The 20,765-nt window shown below is 36.6% G+C and overlaps 1 protein-coding gene across 6 annotated transcripts; it reads left to right on the top strand.

Moving 5' to 3' along the window:
* The first annotated feature begins 11 nt into the window (after positions 1-11).
* On the top strand, positions 12-18,898 carry ASB15 (ankyrin repeat and SOCS box containing 15). 6 transcript variants are annotated; one of them, XM_068931966.1, is made up of 12 exons: positions 43-171; positions 2,698-2,742; positions 3,968-4,062; positions 8,918-9,051; positions 10,608-10,660; positions 10,758-10,889; positions 11,304-11,462; positions 13,543-13,788; positions 14,395-14,566; positions 14,941-15,511; positions 16,086-16,239; positions 18,444-18,898. In XM_068931966.1, the coding sequence occupies exons 4-12, from the start codon at positions 8,939-8,941 to the stop codon at positions 18,614-18,616; spliced, it is 1,773 nt and encodes a 590-aa protein (XP_068788067.1). In that variant the 5' UTR covers positions 43-171; positions 2,698-2,742; positions 3,968-4,062; positions 8,918-8,938; the 3' UTR covers positions 18,617-18,898. The 6 variants fall into 6 exon arrangements, with proteins under 6 accessions (XP_068788054.1, XP_068788067.1, XP_068788069.1 ...); XM_068931964.1 differs by having other exon boundaries at positions 59-171; positions 2,398-2,742; XM_068931975.1 differs by having other exon boundaries at positions 85-224.
* Positions 18,899-20,765: the final 1,867 nt, after the last annotated feature.

Raw genomic sequence — 20,765 nt, 5'->3', positions numbered from 1 at the left:
CGGTGGGCGGCGCGCATGCGCTGTGCCACTGCGGTGGGCGGCGCGCATGCGCTGTGCCACTGCGGTGGGAGGAGAGCGGTAGTCGCGCTGCGAGCGTGGTTGTGGCGCCGCAGTGGTTTCTCCTCTTGCTTGGCGCTGGAGCTAGCTCCGGCACAGCGCGGGGGCTCCCGAGTGAGTAAAGCTCCCTCGCTGTGTGGCGACGAGGTCGCTTTGGAGGGCCGCAGGTGCCTGGATGCTTTATGTGAAGCCACAGTGGCGAGGAGGGGGCGTTTGGGGCGGGCTCGGGGGCGACCGTTGAGGCGGGGGTTGCGGCCCGGCCCGGCCCGGCCCGGCCCGGCCCGGCCCGGCCCGACCCGACCCGACCCGACTTTGGCGGCACGCCGTGGCCTGCCTTGTGCATGAGGAGAGGTCGCTAGGCCTGCTGTCGGAGACCCACCCCCGCGAGAGCGGGTCAGCTCTCGGGAGGTGTCCGGTTTGACGGCACCCCTCGTTTTCGAACCAAGCGCCCCATCCAAATGGGTTGGATGTAGTACCGCGTTGTGTTGTGCTGCACACCGCCGCGCTTTGTACCTTTCTAAGTGGAAACAGGTTTTCACCTGAGTGAAGATGTCTACGTGAAATTGCCAAATGGGAAGCTCATGATCAATTTGCAGAATTTCACAGAGCACTTTTGAATGAGAGCTACTCTGTTGAGGACTGTGTTACTAGAAATGCTTCACATAGAAGTCACAAGGCCTGCACGTTGCATTTAGATTTTCACTTTATTTCTAGTAAACAAAGATAAAATGTGTAATTATACAAGCAGTTAGTGTTTTCTATGTCACTGATGGAAGCTGAAACCAACAGATTTGTACCAAGCAATAGTTAGCTGTAACTGCTAGTAATGTCTTCTCAGAACTATTGTAGGATCATATGTTTGGGGATTTTTTTTTTTTTTTTGCAAAACATTTTACAGCAATCCTTCAGCATCCAAGCTTAGTACAACTCAAACTTAATTTCAAAGCTCTCTTTTGCAAATCAAACAGCAATCAAGCCTTAAAGCTTCAGCAGCATGTTTGGCTGCTGCTGAAAGCGGTCTGTGTGATTTTTTTTTTTGACATAAAGGTGCATAAGTCCATTCAAAGTGAGATTTTGGTGTAGTTGATGAGATCTGAATATGCTTCAGCTTCTGTCATTCTCTCAAGAAACACAGAAGTACCTAAGCTTTGCAGAAGTATTTAATAACTACAACATACACGTAAAAATAAATACCTTACTGATAGATTACTGATGCCATGTGTGATGGTAAACTTCTTCCATATTTAGGTAGCGGGTCCAATGTAGAAGGAAGGCATAACCCTATAAACAGTTAGATTATTAAAGAAAATAATTTTCCTTTTTGTATAAAAGGGCATATGCACATGTAGTTATCAGTCTAGTCTCCTGAGGTCAGTAACTTTCTGCCTCTGTTTGGAAATTGTCATGAGAATACTAACTCTTCTGGAATTACGTTAATAATCAGAATATTGCATTTATATTTTATGAATTTCAGCTATGAAATGAGGGTGACTAGGAAATTGCATAAAAAGTAACTGCCTATATTGTATTTATTCTGGATAAGTTTTTATTTATAATTCTTTTGGTCTGCTTTTCTTTTCCCTCTAACTGATAAGCAAACCCAACAAACTGAGCTTAGGGAGTATCATAGAATTTGCACTGAAAGTCTTTTCATAAGCAATGGGCTACCTGAGCTGTATAATTGAAGCAAACTGATTGACAAAGTTACTATTTGCTCTGTGCTTCTCCACTCTTGAGTGTTGTTTCGGATCGCATCAGAGAGGTCTGGCCTTTCTGAGGCACAGGGAATATATCTGTCCTTTCAAAATGAAATTTAAAAATTTCAGCTGTTTTTATTGGACCATCCCTGTATTTTTCCGTTCCCTGTGTTTTTTCAACCAGATTAGTATCTGATTCATAACCAACTGCAGCAGAAGTTATTCTTTGATTTTCTGCCTTCTTTAGCCAAATTAGCCTTATAGCCCAATTTGCTCCGTTAAAATACTAGTTTTAATCATCTATTTAAACAGCCCAAGCATGCAGGTGTTCCTGCCATATCCTAGCACAAAGAGTATGCAATATTAAAATGTTGATAAGACAGTTGATAAAATCTGTCAGGAACCCAGAAGTGTTTCAGTAACAAATTCCTCAAATTGTTAATCCCTATTTCAAAAACAGTTTATGTATTTTAAAATATAACTCTGAGACTATAAGTACATAAGAAGTATTATCAGAGTACACACAATAATTACCTGTTTTTGAAAGAAAACCTGCATAGCATTTTGCAGTTTACTATTTGTTATCTTAACATTGAGGACTCTATTAGAACAGAATATTATCCTGTGTCTTCTCTATACACAGTGCGTGAGTACCCGAAGAAGGCTTGCTATAGCTGTGACTTCTCTTCCCTTTTTTGTCTCACCAATGAATTTATCTCACAGTGTGAAGTCTTGCAAATTACCATGTGATTCAATATCTGGACAAGAGTCTTACTTCATTTATTCTGGCTTTACATGCATGAAACATAATTGACTGATGGGTTTAAACCTAATAACTATGTAAGATCAGAATCAGACACTGTTTACATAACAATGCAAAATAGTATTAACAACAGTTTGAAAAGCAAAATAATACTATGCTTGTAATATGGATTTGTACTAGTTCTGATAGTGTCCTGATGATGTAAAGAAAATGAAAGAGCTAAAGGTAAGCAATTAAAACATCTGTGTTTTTATGTGTGTATGTGTAGATATGTATGTGCGCGCACACAGACACACACACACACACGCGCACATAATATATATCCACCGTATATAGTTGTATGTATTTTATATATATGTTTTAATATATAAACATATGTTATCTCTTAGCCAACTGTGGAGCAGATTCTCAGCACTGTTTCTGTTTGTTTCTGTTGTACTGACTGGGTTTTATTTTGGAGGCTCCTCACAGTTACTTAAGTCGCACTTGCAAAAGAAGTTGAAGTGAATATTATTTATTATCATTAAATTATTTTATTGATCTTATGCCCCAAGATGACATGCATTTAGTGCCCTAGTTAGGCTTATAGTTTCGTGGTTCTATAAATGCAAGTGAAGCATGGGGCACAGAGGAGCAATGGAGTTCTGAACATTTATTCCAATAAATATCTGCCTGTTTATGTCAGCTCCTCAGAGTTCACAGTCTAAAATTTTTGTTTCATCAGAACAATTGAAGACAAATTGGAATTTTATTGTTCCAATTTGTTATGTTCAGTTTGTGACTATTTAATTTGGTATAGATACTTGAATTCCTTTTTACCTCTGGAACTTTCATTTGTTAAAAAAACAAAAACGGGACAGATTAATAGGTATTTCATTAGTGTCTGTCTAGCTAGAGAAAAAAATCCAGCTTCCCGTTCATCCTATGCCTGTGTTTTAACTTACTGGACATTACTGTTCTTGATACTACTCCTGGGTTATTCTGCTTTGTCTCACTGCTGCCTGTGGTGCTCTGCTTCCTGCTTATTTGTCCAATTTCAAGTTATTAAATCTACTTATTTAAGTATAATTGACTGTCAGTGACTCTATAAAGCATCGCACATGAGCCTCAGAGAAAGTGATTGATATTTGGTGATGTAATGTGACGAGATCCAAGACTAGTTCAAGGCTCAACCTCAGATTTGTTTTATTTTAATTCATGTAAATATATTACCAGATTTTGTTAATACAGCCATTGAGAATAAGTTGGCAAGTAATTTGTTTTCTTAATGAGAGTTGTTTGAACCAATGAAGGCACAGATAATCTTATTATGTTATTCAGACCTCATGTTACGTTTCATGAGATTTTAGAGAAGTCATGTGTAATACTTTCCTGTGGGTTGAGCCTGCTTATATTACAGTTCTACAAGGTCAGACCTTAATTTAACTAGCAACTGTGTATTTAATTTTAGAAATATCACAGGACAGCTCAGCTTGTGGGGCGCTATTCCTGGCTGTTCAAAAGGCAGGCCCAAGAGTAACAGTGACAAGATAATGGGTTGAAAAGGTGAGAAAATGTTATGCTCGCCAATTTGACTAATAGTGAAATACTTTAAAACTGTGAATAATATTTAGTATACTGAATCCAAATTTAACTGTTATTAATTATTTTATTGCTATGAATAACCTCTTTGAGACTGCATGCCTAAGGGCCTTCTATTTATAGAGAGCAAAGCTAGGATTGCCTAGTTTATTTTAAAGATAAGAAATTAGAATAACTTTAACACTCACGTAACATTAATTTTTTATCTGTATGTTTAATAGTGATAAACGTTTGATAACACTTCTTTCTAAGGAGAGACCCAATTTCCATGATTAGCAAGTATTTCAGACCTTTTGCAATGAAAAAAAAAACACCATTAACTTAAAGCAGAACTGTTTTTTTAGGAAGAAGTGAATTCTTTTTTCAGAGGAAGTATGCGCGTAATTCAAAGTTAAAGAGCAACAATAAATAATCTTTTTATTTTTTTAAGGAAAAAATGGGAACAAAAACAGAGAAAGGACAGAATACTCAAAATATTTTTTTCAGAAAATATTCTTGGTAATATAAAGACTAAAATTTGTTTAGAGTAGGCATTTGCAATTGTTTCTAGTGATATAGTATCTAGATCTGGTAATAGAAAAATTGAATTTCCCAAAGCAAGTGGAAGAAAATTTTGCTACTGAGCATTTTAACTTTTTTGCTGCTACCTCATGTAAGAGGGATGTTTCTACTACTACTCAATGTACTAGCCACTGTTATATTCCACCGTGATCCCAGTAGAACATCCACACTCCTTTTGGATCTTGTCACCTCAACATAGCATATTACCAGCAGTGATATAGCAAATCAAGCTCCCAAAGCATTTATAAACCTCTGGTAATGTGTCCAGCACTTGTGCTGTGGTGAGCTATTTGCTTTATCATACTTACTCTACCATGTCACAGTCACTTGCTATCTTATTAATTTTTTCCATTTTATAATACTTTTTTTTGATGGGATAAGGTATTTTGAGAACAGTACACACAATATTTTTAAAGCATTGTTAAACTGAGACCCTTCTAGTTAAGTCTGTGTTCAAGCAAAGCTTGGTACTTCCTGTGACACAATCAATTCTGGAGAGTACAGCAAAGCAGGAGTTAGTTGACCGAATAGGTAAGAAAGCTATGCTACCAGCAAAAAGAAGACAAATTTATATGATGACCTGTAAACTGTTTTCTTTTACTAATCCTTCAGAGATAAGGAGGAAGTGGACAGGCAATGTATTTTTCCCAAAATATATATGACAATGTGTTTTTCCCTAAATTTCTAACTAAGGTTATCCTGCGAAGTGCTGTGTGGTCTTAATCCCTTTTTAGCATCTGTGAAGTTGGAGGCTATTCGTCACCTCACAAGATTAAACCTGTTACGAAATGTCAGGAATATTTATGAACAATAATGTAACAGGAATGCACCAAACCAGCTTTCTTTCAAAGAGCTTGCAGTGTGAAGGGCTAATCCAAAGCCTATATAAGTTTCTAGGAGTCTTTCCACTCACAATTTGGCTTTAGTTCAGGCTCTAAAGTACAAATAATATGATGGGCTGTAATGTAATAATAAACAAACATTCGAACTTGATTCTCTTAAAGACTGCAACTTCAGTAGGGTTTGCAGAGCACAGAAGTCCGCCTGTTCAGATGCAATGTAGCTATCCTTGATAGGCAGGACTCTTCACAAATTTCAGCAATGCAAAAGGGAGTGCATTTGGCATACATGAAGAATTCATACAGAAGGTTTTCTAAACATAAGAAAAGGTGTGAAGAAAGGGAAGGTGGTTTATTCTTTACTTTTAAATTGCTGTGGTGGAAACAAATTATAAATGTAAAATTAAAATTGGAAACATCAAAATTAGAAGCATTTTTATGAAGAAGGGAGAAAAATAAACACACAAATTAAGCTTGACCCAGAATTTTCCTGCCTGTCAACAAAGCCAATAGTAAGAGTCGAAGAGCAGAGGCTCAGTTTCATGGCTTTTGTTGGTGATAAGGAAAATTTCAGGCTCATGTTACTAAGAAACTAGTGACATCATTTAGAAAGTACATTTTTACCTGCCTCATTTTACGTAGTTTTTTGAAATTCCCATGTTTTCACAGAATCACAGAATCGTTTAGGTTGGAAGGGACCTCTGGAGATCATCTAGTCCAACCTCCCCTGCTCAAGCAGGGACCTCTAGAGCAGATTGCCCAGGATCACATCCAGGCGGGTTTTGACTCTCCCCATGGAAGGAGACTCCACAACCTCTCTGGGCAACCTGTTCCAATGCTCTGTCACCCTCCCAGTGAAGAAGTTTTTTCTCAGGTTTAGGTGGAACTTCCTGTGGTTCAGTTTCTGCCCGTTGCCTCTTGTCCTGTTGCTGGGCACCACAGCATTTTGTATTGCATCTTCAAAGTTTGACAAGGGATACCTTCCTTTCTGCATAAAGTGAACTTGGGGAAAAAGGTAGAAGGAAAAAACTATTAATTCTTTTTGCTGCAACAAATTTGATAAGCTTTCATAAGCTTGTTTTGATTATAGGAGTTTCAGGACATCTTTATAATTCTTTTCAAAAGTATGGAGAAGTTCATACTGTTCTACGTCTCACAGAAAACTTGATGAAAGTTCCCGGCAGTTTCAGAAAATCTTTTTCTGCAGGAGTTCTACCTAAAATTCACTGTGCCAGAACATAACTTCGCAAACTTCTGACGTACAGTAGGTTTAATGTTAAGTAGCGTGGAAACATTTTAGTACTTGTGTCTGCATTGTGCTGACAAGTTCATCAACTAGCTAGTGTGTAAAATCTTTTTTGGACTGTTAGGCTGAAGCCCTATTTAGAAACACAAAAGTAAGAAGCAGAGAATCCTTTGGACTAGCATTGTCTGTGATGAACAACATAAAGGACTATTCTTTTGAACAAAAAGAAAAGGACATGAAAGTTATTTTTTAATTTATGGAAGTTATTTGCAATCAGAAGTGGCAATCAAGACCAAAGTTGTCTTTAAATAAAAGGGGGCTAGGGTTTTTTTTATTTCACTTGACTTAAGATTGGCCATCTGTGCAGTTAAAAAGCTTGGGCCACGACACTAGTACACACGTGTTGAAAGATGTATGAATCTGTAGTTAGCGTTAGTTTGGTAATCTGAATCCAAAGAGACGTTCAGCTTCAGAGTCATTCTGTGTCAGAATCTTACTAATTTGATTTTATTGGTGAGCTTTATTATACTACACTAAATAGTAAACTTTTGGATGGGGTTATAATATTTGATAGGATATTTTGATTGAGTTATTAATTACTGAAACAATGCATAATTTCCTTCTAAAAAGAAATACAGTTAGCATTTCTCTTGTAGTTCAAATATTAATTTGCAAGTTTTTGTTCTTTACAAATCTTTTCTCATCTATAGATACGGCATTTTACACTTCAAGAACCTGTAAGAAAATGGTGTAACAAGCAACATTCCTAACCTTCCACTTATAATTTGCTATTAAGGCATTTGACTGATGAGATATCACTAGCACAAAACATAATGAACAACAACCATAATTAAAGTTACTGATATGAAGAGACCAAATTTAAACTAGTGACTATAGTTAAAAGATGCAGCATTTTACATTACTAATCGTCTGAGCCTTCCAACTACTCTCAAACCTTGAAAATAATCACTAAGAGCCTAATCCAGGGAAGGTTAAGCATCACCATGGTTTGGGTACAAGTTTTTTGAATATCCATTAAAATTCAGGACCTCAGGAATAGTGTAGAAACTTGAAGTCCTTCACCTGCTTTCATGCATCATGTGTTGGCAGTGTAAGAGTAAAGCAAGATTTGGAAGTGAGGCTTTTTCGACCATATTAATGTTCATTACAAATGATAATTAATGACACAAGATCATTGTGATGTTTTATTGTAAAGTATTACCTGTCTGTGATGTCTAAAATCTTGTACATTATTACATGACTACCTTTTGCATTTGATGTTATATCTCCCAAATCCCTTATTTTTCAATTGAGAAGACACCCCCATGGTCTGTTGTGCACCAATAAAGGAGGGGTAAATACAGGTTGCAACTGAAAACTATCTAGTAAAGTTCTTCTGAATTCAGCACTGGGTGAAGAGCCACCACACAAACTGTAGTGAGATGCCATGGGCTTTCTCAGTCTGAAATTCTGTGTCCAAACAGTATTGGTTGGTGGATCATTTATATCTGCTGTCAATACCACTCTATGTGAAGGAGGCAGGAAAAAATGCTCTTTTCCATGAAAAAAGAGTCAAGTTAGTTCATAGCTTATATGAATTAATACGATTTTTGTGTAAAACCTGAATAAGTATGATGTGCGATCATCCTTATAACAGATCACATTTGATTCTGAGTAGCTGACCCTCCCTGTAAATAATTCTCAATTTTTTTCCTTTTTTTTTTAACTACACATTTTAAATGTGTATGTATTTTGGTTTGTTCATGAATTGCTCGTGAATGCCTGTTTTAGATTAGGAATCAATCATAAGGTTATAACTTCGTTTACTGTTCATTATTCGTGCTTTTGTAGAAATCATATATCCACTGATTTGGGACCTTAGCTTTCTAAAGAGGAAGAGTCTTGTGCTATGGTTCACAAATTGTCTAATATTTGTAGACGGTAAATGTAATGTGCAAGTAATAAAAAGAGCTTTTCCAAATGGCATGTCCAGAATGCCCAATTCAAGTGTTTCCAAGGTTGTTTCCTTTCGTTTGTAAATAGAAATAAACTCACTAAAATATTTTTAAATTTAAACAAATTGATAGTAACACCCTATTGTAATAAAAGAAATATTCAGACGTACCTTCTGCATGATGCTTAGCAAGTATATTTTGCGTGTATTTCATGATAGCTCATCATTCCATAATAAGTGATGGATGAAAGTGAAGATTTGGTTGAAGATCTGCTCACTGGGTATGCCATACAGCTTAGCATTCAAGAATCAAATGCCGCCAAGCCACCAGTATCTTCTGGCTATAATGACAGGTACTGTGAATTCAATACATATGTGAAGAGATTATACCATATTTTTAGAGTATTTTGAGACACTGCTATTGTGCTAGTGCTTTATGTCTTCCTAAAAAGAATTCTTAGTGTGGCCATTACCTGTCCTTCTCAATGAAGCAGTGTGTGAAGCAATGATTGAAAAGAGTAAGCAGAATAAAATACTGATTTGTTTTTTTCTTGTACATTTCTAAAAGGTCAAACTCAAAAGACAAGAACATCTAATTTGTTAGTTATCTGTCTGCTTGTTCCAGCCCTTTCCTTTGCAGTCAAACTGAAACATACTTATGCAAAAAAATCGAAACCAAAATAACAACAAAAAACCCTTAGGAGTGGTCCACCAAGGATTCATACATGACATTAATGATATGGTTAAGACTGACTCCTTTGATTAGAAAATGTTGGCCTCAGCTGAACTATTCAAGATGGAAAAAATAATCTACGTGGACTTACTCAGAGATCTATGCTGTGTGGACAACACTCTAAAAGCTGAAAAGGGCTTCTGCTCTCAGTTGCCTTCTAGAGCAATTTGTCTCTTTGGGGTTTACATAGAGAGTTTAGGAAGATTAGATTCACTTGGCTAAACTAATACTTCCTCTAGTATTTTAGGCCATTTACATTCCTTTTAAAAGTGTATTTGTGAAACAAAATGTGATCTTAATAGAAGTACTTTGCCAGGAATCCCATAAATATTTTTTGCAGAATGCTCTATCTGAAATTGAAAGGGAGACATAGAACTGTAAGTCTCAATTAACTAATTTATTGTGCGATCTCAAGGGAGTTAGCGTAGGGGAAGTTAGCCCCTTGTGAGGGGCTCCTATTGTAAGACTGGAATCTCTCTTTTTACTGAAGGCTCTCAGTAAAACCACTGGGTATTTTAGTATTTGGCTGTTCCTTTTTTTTTTTTTTCCCTCTGGTCTGGTTATTATGATGTATTTGTAACTGAAATATGTCAAGGCACTAGCAAGTACCAGCATTTAACTTGTATCACAGGAAGATTTAAATGATACTGTTAAAAATCAACCGGCAGCTCCTTTTCAAAGAAAATCATAACACTGACACCATCAAGTTCTCTTTTGTTAATGAATATTGATATTCTGATGCCGTTAAATTATCATTTACTGTCTACTCTTTCTGAATCTGAAGGGCTTGTTTCTGTACTGTGCGACAAATAAACTGTTTAGTCCACTTCAAAATTCTGTTCCAAATTAGAAGATTTGTTAGAGCACTTCACAGGTCCTGCTGGAAACTGCTATACCATGGGAGCAGAGGTGGGAGGAGGGAAAGGAACATGAAGAATACGCTCTGGGAATTCCAGTTGAGGTCAGCTTGCAGCATGATTGCGTCCAACTTGGGAACTTTGGATACTCCTACAGTTCCACAATACACGTATAACTAACGAGATCACAAGGCTAATCAAGACTGCAGCTACTGTCTTTGAAGGAAATCTGGCTCACGTGAGAACCAAATGGCAAATATTGAATAAATGATTTCATATAATGCATCTATTTTCTATTTTCTGCTTTTTTTTTGGATAGATTTGTACCACCTAGTGAGGAAAACAGGAAAATTGTAGCAGCCATAAAGCAAGGTAAAATTCCTAAAATAAAATAGTCCTTATGCAAAACTCTGAACTTTCAGCCTGTCATTTTCAATTGCATTTCATTTATCTATTGGGTTTTTTTAAGGTCAAGTATTTGAGCTCCAAGACCTTGTGAAAAAGAAATATGCTTTGGATGAAGCTGATGAAAGAGGGTGGTTTCCACTGCATGAGGCTGCAGCTCAGCCAATTCAGCAAGTACTTGAAATCATTTTGGATGGTGAGTAAGGTAAAAATACCACACAAGACCTAAGGTAGTGGCAGCAGCAAAGAAACAGCAATAAGCAAGCATGCACAGAAACAGGCTGGATCTATTTACTAAAGCAAGTGTGAATATGATCTTCCGTGGAGCATCTTGCTATGTTGTGTAAATAGCAGACAAATTTTATTTGGGGGAGGTCATATCAATTTACATGAGCAAAGAACTTGGATCATTTTTTAACACTTTATTCAAAAACTTGCAGATGTATAGAGCAAAAATTACTATTCAGTACTCAGTCTGGCAGTATTAGTTAGATTAACTTAAGCATAATTACAAGTAATTTTCAAAAAGATTGAGCATGTAAGGATTTCTGGTGTATGTCCTAACAGCTTCGTGTTTTAATGTTATTTTTTTTCACTTTATTAACTCTAGCATCTTACAAAACAATGTGGGAGTACAAAACATGTGATGGAGAAACACCTTTAACTTTGGCGGCAAAAGCTGGCTTTGTGGAAAACGTAAGAGCATTACTGGAAAAAGGTGTTTGGCCAAATACCGCAAACGACAAAGGAGAAACTCCGCTTCTTATTGGTAATTGCCTCCTTTCCCTGTGTTTAAGCAAAAAGAATTGCAGCGCTTCCCCTCACCTAAACTGGCACGTCCATTTCTACAGACTCAAAACCTGACTCTAATACTGGATATTTGGACCCATTTCTGCAAATCGTTATAACTGTGATTAATTTTTACTTATCTGAGTACTGCTATTGACTTATATGTTTTAAATGGTGGTAGTCTTTTTAGATGAAACTAATAATCCAGCACTTATTAAAAGGTGCCCAGCATTCAGTTCAGCACTAGTTATGCCCTAGGTGATCACCGAGCTGAAACTTTGCTCTTAAAGATGCTCCTAAGAGTCTCATACCTATTGTTTCATTCAAGACAACTTCTCTGTATCTTCAGAAGCCTTAAGGCCTTTAGCAGCTGGGTCCTATTTGACCATCTTCAGGTATGAGTATTGTACAGCCAAAGAATAAGCTGCTGTGTAGACTTCTGGGTCTGTCGTTTATTGCAGATTTTTATTTTTAGTGAAAGATTTCCAAATCTCCCAGACCGTTTCCCTCCCCTCTTCATTTAAAATGAACTTCAACTGCATTGCTAAGTAATACCTCAACTTCAAGAAAGGTGATTCTTTTGGAAGATTTTATACTGTTGGTAGATTTAAATATACTTTACCATATATGAGTAATTTAGCTGTATCAGGTTCTAATTCCTGTTGAAACTGGAAATATCTTAATTCTTCTGAAAATAATCAGTCTGTAAAATTATTACCATTCTCATGTACTGTATAACAAAATGCCATTATTCTGTATAAGAAAAGACAGTATATAATACAATTATCAATATTAAAATATTCAGTTCTCTGAAGTTTTTTTGACTTTGATTGACTCAGAAGCAATTAATGTATTGAAATTTTAAGGCCCTAAGGCATTTCTAGAGGCCTACTTTGAAATATCTTGCTTTATGTTGTTTCAGCTCTTTTCAGTTTACACTATTTTCAGCCTTTGCTATTTAGTGAATCCTGGAAAGAACAACTAGCGCCCACATAAAGGTTGTTTTCCCTTACAATGACAGTTTATTTCCATAAATATTCCCCTACACAAACTCCTGAAAATGAGGTTGTCAGCTATGTATTGTTTATATGATACTTTTGTGTTTTTGTATAGCTTAGGGCTGAGATGTGCAAGTAGATATTGATCTATATCATATATTTCAGTCTTAGTGTAACAGAGAGTCAGGTGCTTAACAGGTGAGCGTTAGTTATGATTTAGTTGTTCCTCTTTTAATACTAAAACTCTGGTTTAAAGGGTTCTTCAGTACAAAGGTAAATGCTGAAGAAGTATCCAGTGGGATAATTTCTGCTTCCAGGTTCATTCAGTAATACTCTTCAAAGCAATTATGAATAGTTATGAAGACCTTTGACTTGTTCACGAAAGTTAAATTTACTAACCCTATGATGCTGATCTGTCTCAGCTCCCTCATCAGTCAGTGGAGAGATCTACTATTCCAAAGGACAGTTCAGAAATGAAATTAGATTCTCATTCTGGATCACTGTCTTTTACGCAGATAAGTTCCAGTTGTAGTTATCCGTGAAAATTTCAAACTTGGAGTCTCAAAAGGGCAGAATGTGGCCTTTAAGTATGACAGATGTCAGTCGTGCTTTGGCGAACAGCCAACATGGAGTGCACTCTAGGATTAGAGATACCAGATGACCAAGTTAGAACTGTAATTTTCTGGGAACATTGTAATATTTGTACCACCATTAAAAGTAAAGGACTGTGTTCTAATATTGCATTATTTTTATTGTTGCTTTTTCTTTCTATAAGCCACTACTGCTTTCTCAGAATCTAACTGATGCTACTTTTGCCCTCAGTGTTCCAGACTAACATATTTTACAGCCTGTATTTGTTCACCTTGATTTATTGTGCAGCAGGTATCGCTGCTTACTTACCAGTGAGTTTAATCCCCACATTTCTAGAACTGGAAATCTTTTTAAGTTCCTCATATCAGTACAGCAGAAAAAAAACTTTTCTAGACTTAATAAATCATCTTTTAACTTTCAAGAGAATATACCTAAAAATGTAATTGTATTTTCTTTTTTAATATCTTCAAGCTGTAAGAAGGCGCTCTTTTCAAATGGTATCTATTCTGCTCAAACACAACTGTAGTATTCACCAGCCATGTGTGAAACGTTGGTCAGCAATGCATGAAGCTGCGAAACAGGGATGCAAAGATATTGTTTCTCTTCTTCTGAAGAACGGTGGAAATGTGAACATCAAGGATGGATACGGAGTAACACCATTAGGTGTTGCTGCTGAATATGGTCACTGCGATGTGCTGGAGCATCTTATTCATAAAGGTTTGTAGTCGGGTTAAAAAAATGTACCTCTGGACCTGCATACATATTGCCTGGTTGCTGAGGTATTTTTGGGGTGATAATAGAAAAGGAAAGGGAGAGCAGTGATGGATCAGATTTGGATTCTTGGAACGAAAGGAAGCCTATGTGAATATGGACTGGAATGAGGTTTACATCTTTCCATAATGCATGTGAGAGAGGTGACAGATTTGCTATCAATCCATTTCGATCAAGGAGGGACTTACCACTATGTCTCTCCTTCCTTCTCTGACTTACATTCACTTCTCTGCCCTGCCCTGCCTTTCCCTCCCTTCCTACGCTTCCTTCCCTCCAACAGTGTATAAAATTATATTGGTGTTAATTACTGGAATTAAGTGTATTTGGAATTTTGAAAAACCTCAGTTAAAAGTTTCAGTTCAAAGCAGACCTCTCTCAAGTGAGCATTTTCCGACACTTGCATTTGTATCTGTACAAGGTGTGTTTTGCCTTTGAGGTTAAATTTACCACAATAAATACTTCCTTTCTTCTGAAAATGAGGAGGAAAGTAATCTGTGCTCATTATTGTGATGATCTACAAATTAATTGAGTTGTAACACTTAAACTCCCTAGGTGGAGATGTCCAGGCCTTAGCAGATGACGGTGCATCGATACTATTTGAAGCAGCTGGAGGAGGTAATCCAGACTGCATAGCGCTTCTTTTGGAGTATGGAGGAAGTGGCAATGTGCCTAATAAGGCAGGATTGCTTCCCATACACAAAGCAGCTTATGAGGGGCATTACCTGTGAGTATGAGTTTGAGCTTCACACTTTAAGATTCCCTGTGGCTCAAGGTCTAATTGAGTGAGACTGTGTTAAACATGCAAATGTGCAGATCATTTATATTCAGAAGTGCCTGTATTACATTAATATGAATTAATGTTTAGGTGTTATTTTAGCACGTACACTACAAAATGCAAAACTTACTACCTAGGACTAAATGAAAACCACTGAAACAACTTAACACAAGGTCCCGTTTGACATTGCTCAAAATACGTTTGTGTGTTGGAATCTTCTTGTGCAAAGTGTCTAATGAGTAAGTTAGCGTGCAGCTGGATGATGGTCTGTTTTCTTCATGCAGGGAAGTGGTGCCTTACTAATTCTCTTCACTGTTTTTTAGGGCCCTGAAATATCTCATTCCAGTCACATCCCAAACTGCAATCCAGAAAAGTGGGTTAAGCCCTCTTCACTCAGCAGCAGATGGCCAGAATTTGCAATGTCTAGAGCTCCTCATTGAAAGTGATTTTGATGTCAATACTCTGTTGGCTGAACACATTTCAGACGGTTATGATGATGAAAGGAAAACAGCACTCTATTTTGCTGTTTCTAACAATGACATTCTCTGCACCGAAATATTACTCAAAGCGGGCGCAAATCCAAACAAGGATCCTTTAAACTGTCTCCTTGTGGCAGTGAGAGGTGGTAATCATGAAATAGTAAGGCTGCTCCTATCCTATGGAGCAAATGTCAACTGCTACTTTATGCTGGTCAATGATACCCATTTCCCCAGTGCCGTTCAGTATGCCTTGAATGATGAGGTGATGTTAAGGCTTTTGCTCAATCATGGATACAATGTGGAGATGTGTTTTGACTGTATGCATCAAGATATCTTTGGAAATTCCTTTGTGTGGTCAACTCCAGAGGAAGAAATTCTCCCAGGATGGACTTCTTCTGTAATTAAGGATAATCCAGTAAATACATGCCTTACTTCCTTCTCTTCACTTTTCTCTTTTCATTAGCCAGTTTTAAAATTTCCAGATTATTATGCAGAATTAAGATTAAGATACTGGCAAAATCCCATTGTAATACACCCTAAAAAATAAAAGAGCCTGTCTTCGGCTTTGACTCTGAGATGAAGAAAATTACGTATGAGGAGTTACTTTAATTTTGGGCTTGCGTATTAGAGATTTAGGAAGAAAGATTTAAGAGGCCACAGGGCAAGAAATTGGAATTTCTGTTTCTATCCCAATGAATGGAATAGATGTATTTCCAAAGAGAAATCACTGTCAAACAAAATGGTGCAGGAAATTATAGCAATGTTATCACAGATATTGGCTTTCAAGCCTGTCCAGACAGATTAAGGGATCACGGAAGTTAAGCATGGAAGCAAATGACTTTTGAAGTAACTACCTAGGTATTAGTTTATGACTGTTAAATAGTATTTCTGATACTTTAATTACCTTCTATAATTGCTTTAAAATGTGATATTTTGGCATTCTTTTGCACAGGTTTTGAAATTATTGTTTGATGTGTTTTCCCTTTCAGTTCTGTGACTTTATTGCTGTTCCTTGGTTGAAACATTTAGCCGGAAAAGTGGTTCGTATTTTCATAGATTACATGGATTATGTTCCTCTATGCACAAAAATTAAATTTGTCCTAGAAACGCAGAAGGAATGGCCAGAGATACGTCAGATACTGGGTAAGTATCTAACTTCCAGTTAATGATTTTGTAATTTATTGGAGACTCTAACTGCCTATGCCAGGCCAAATTCATCCAAAACATTTTACAATCCCCGTGTACTAGCTAAGAAGCAGATTGTGTCCTTAATCCATTTCTCAGATTGAGACAGATCTTTACCTATTGCCACTGGTCATACATTAGCTAAGTAGGATATAGCGAAAATATACCTGGTGAAAATTACTCTCACAGAGAATGCCGTTGTTCTGTGGGAAGCCCCTTCAGTTAACTGGTACTGTTGAGGTACTTCTCAAACTCCATATTAACCCACGTATTTTTAAGACACCAGCCACTGTGTCAAATATATTCAAATATATTGAATAACATTGCCTATGTATGCTTTTATTTTTAAAGCTCTACAAATTCACCTGGGTCTTGCACCTTTGGTAACACAAAAGATGGCTTAACTGAAAAAAATCTACAGTATGGATGTCTACCTCTGAGCTAGCTGTGTGGAGAAAAACTCCTAAGAAATAATTCATCTACTGTAGACATGTATATTAGGATGAGATGAATTGAGATGATTATTTCCCTTCGTTGCTGCAAGGGGAGTGAGGACTTCTTATTCAGTTCAGTGGACATTTATATCATGGATACCATAACTTAGCTTAGGTGAATCTTACTTCTTGGCTGTATATAGTTTTTCCTGGATCCAGGAGAGCTTTCAAGATCTCAGAAGAAAACTTTGAGATTTAGGAAGTTTGATTTCCTTTCCAATTCAGTGGTGAAATGAAACCTTTCCCATCTAAAAATGAGCCTGGGAAAAACACACTGAGAAGCACCAAAGTCAGTAGTGAAACTCTGTTTGATTTTAATGGGCCTCTCATTTCACCTCATAAATCAAATTCACAAAATTTGGCATATTTGCCTGGTAACTCAGAGTATGTGATTGCATGTGTATGAGGAATAACTTAATCCCACATTTTGAAGGACAGTGAGTTTAGATAATTCATTAATAATACAGAATACAATTATTATTTTATTTTTATTATTTTAAATAAATTATTTTATAGCAATTGCAATAATAATGTCTTGAAAGCATGTTTTTAGATCTCCAAAATTTAATTCATGCAAAGAATGAATTTCTAATTGTCCTTAGAAAGTTATCTAACAATTTCTTTTGGTATGTGAAAATGTTTATATACCAGTGTATAAATTAGACTGCAGTAGGCTTTGCATAATGAATGGTTAAATTCACTGGAAAATACTCTATCAATATCCAGATGATAAACTGGAATTGTGGCTTTGAAATTTAGATAATTAATTTTAATACAAGTTCTGACATTTATTAAACTGGCATATTTATTGATAAAATTCTTTGGAGGGTCTTCTAACATAAAACAACCTTTTTCTTATCTATCTTTTCCTTATTTTTTCTTGCACATTGTTCTGTTGGGGAAACATATGCACAGTTATCTTGGCAGTAATTAATTTTATTTAACTTTTTTTTTTTAATTTTTAAATAGGATTTGATTTGACATCAGCTGTTTAAGAGCAAAATATTTAGAATTAAAGCTGAAGCCCTATTTTTAATTTTTATTTGGAAGTTTATATATCAAAATAGCTTGATTGTTACCAAGTACTGATACTTCAGGTATGTTGAAATGCATTGATCTGTTCAGGAAAGCTAAATCCAACTGAGCTCTTACAGTGGTGTAAATTCTCATATGAAGTGTTTATTTAGAAAACTCAACGGTCCCAGGCATAATAAGGTCTTGTCCTAGTGTGTTATTGATACAGCATAAGTGAAAGGTGCCAAGTAGTCTGCATGGCTGGCCTCAGTATCCTTTTTTTTTTTAAGATATGCACCTAGAGAAAGGAGAGATTATTCACCACTCATCATTTAATATGCTAAATAAGGTCCTGGTTTAGTCATTCAGATGCTTTGGAGATGCAGTACTGTGTGCATATTTCCAGAAGTAGACAATAACGTCAGGCCGATAGCTGAAAGAAGAAGGTTGATTGTGGAATATCAACAGCATGTAACACCACATTTTGGAAGTAAAAAGAACAATATTTTATTCAGAAATGGCAAATTAATAGCACTCCAAGGTAATAGATTTTGACGTTAATGTTGTTAGAGCATGTTTTGAGATTGTGAACTGGGGTACGATGACTGTTGATGAGGTTGTTTTTCCCACTATTTCTCTCTTGCTATTTTTTAGATAATCCTCGCTCGTTGAAACATCTATGTCGTCTGAAAATACGTAAACTCATGGGACTAAGGAGACTCCAGAAACTGTCATCCATGAAGAAGTTTCCACTTCCACCAGTTCTCAAGAACTATATCCTATATAAAGAATATGATCTGTACGGAGAAGGGATACGTTTAGATTAGTTTTTAAAAAATAACTGTGTACAATCTGTAATTTGACTCATTTCTTTACTATTTTTGACTAGGTGGAGAATTGTGTAGCTTGTTTTATGCTTCGGAACACCCTGATATTTCTTGTAAATAGGTCTTTTATGGGAACAATTTTCTTTTCAAAAAACTAGTATGTTAAAGCTGAACTTAAGATTTTATGTTTTAACTCAACATTGTATTGTCCAAATACAGGCTAAAATCGGAATAAGGAAACTATAATAATTGTGTAGAACAATAAATGGGAATTTAGGTGACTGAAGGTGTTTAATGATTATTCCAAGAAGAATTTTCCTGATGGACTCCTTAGTGAAGATGATAAGCATGATTGCTGCTCTCAGTTTTTGGCATCAGATTATTTGGAAATGTGTAATTTAGTTTGGCAAAGAAAATTAAACCACTAACTGCACTTCTCTGTCAAGTAATTGGCCTGAAATATAACACAGTTTGTGTTTTGAAAATCATTATCCTATTATAAAATTCTCCAAAAAAAGTCAAAGGTTCCTTTTTGCTGTTTTTGCAGAGTGTATGTTCCCAGGTATAGCTTCTGTGCATGATAGGATAACATGGTATAATTCTTGACAAAGACTGAGAGACTTTATGTAGGCTTTTTTAAAGAAAAAGTGGATGTTAATGGACAAAAAAAAAAAAAAAAGAAATCAAGCAGCATGTTATTGCTTGATTAGTTGAGAAATAATGTCATAATTTTAATTATGGTTCCTACAGAATTTTGTCAGATCGCTTCCAAACCTGACTAAACGACATTCTTAGCCACGCTGTGGTGCACTTGGCAGTATATTTCTGCACGTGTCTAGAGGAAAATACACCTGCTTAAATAATCTTAAAACTACTCTATTAAAAGTGGACTGCACTTATGCCTTTTGCAATCTACCATCCCTTTTATGTTGGGGAGGGCGGGGGGAAGAGGAGTCCAAAACCCTTAAGTTCAAAAATGTTTTCGGCTGGTGGGTGTCAGTGTTACATAGTGCCTAAGTTAGAGTATAGCAAAACACTTAGTCCTGGTTCTCTCTCTTACACACACACGCACGCACGCACACACAAGCAAACAAGCAAAAGATCAGCTCAGGCGTACTTCTGCCCTAATCGGTGGGCTGTTTTGTTTTGTTTTATTTTTGTCGCATTCTTCAGAATCTTTCCTTTTTTTTTTTGTTTATTTGTGGTATATAATTGCCACAAATAATTTGGTAGCACCGCAGTTAGAGATGTAAATTCCACTTCCTAAGGCAGCTACATCAGTCCCTTTATGGATCTGTCCTTAGTCACAACAGATTTAAAGGACCAAATGGAAAAAGTAAAAATTACTGATCTGAGACGTGTGGAGTTGACTTAATTGTGTCTTCTGGTCCCAGGAGGATTACTAATCATCTGGGTTTCCAAGACATGCCCTCTGTTTCTTGTCAGAAATTTTGTCCAGGATGAAAAAGAAGTATGTGATCATTCATGCAAAATTTCTAGAAATCTGGCATCTGCAGCTGGCTCCCTGACTTTAGGATGTCCCCCTCCGCACAGGGTCTGAACGCAGAATGCTGCATGAAACCAACATGGCTTTTTGTGGTTAGGGCTGCATAGGTCAGTGTATCCTTGACATATCAGACTAAATGCATTTATGCTGAATAAACAAACATACAAAAATATAAACAAATACTTCTTTGTGGGAATTCCTAGACAGGAATATAGGCTCAGTAAGGCCTAAATAGTGGTAATTTTGATGAAAACAGTGACCATAATACAAGAATCAGAATAGTCATTTATCTAATACAGTATACTTAAACAAGCAAAAGAAGCGTGATCAAGTAGGGCTTTAGACAGATGATTTTAAACCTTTTCTGTAGCTAGACCAAATTTCCATTAGTAATTTTAGTTCATGGGCTGAGGTTTATATTTAGGACTCTATACGTGCCTCAAGCAATAGTGAAATCACCTCTGGCATCAAAGCGTTCAGCTCTAGGACAGAGTATTACCACAAATGTTAAAAATATCACGAACTGGTCCTTGAAATATCATGAGGTAAGCTAAAAAGCCATGCTATTATTGGATTTACCTTTTAACCAATACAATTGGGACCCTTTCTGTTGTTTGGTAGCCTGTTATAGAGGGTGGACTA

The sequence above is a fragment of the Struthio camelus genome, chromosome 1, assembly GCF_040807025.1.
Source record: "Struthio camelus isolate bStrCam1 chromosome 1, bStrCam1.hap1, whole genome shotgun sequence".
Lineage (NCBI taxonomy): Eukaryota > Metazoa > Chordata > Aves > Struthioniformes > Struthionidae > Struthio > Struthio camelus.
This window is presented reverse-complemented; position numbering and strand designations above follow the sequence as displayed.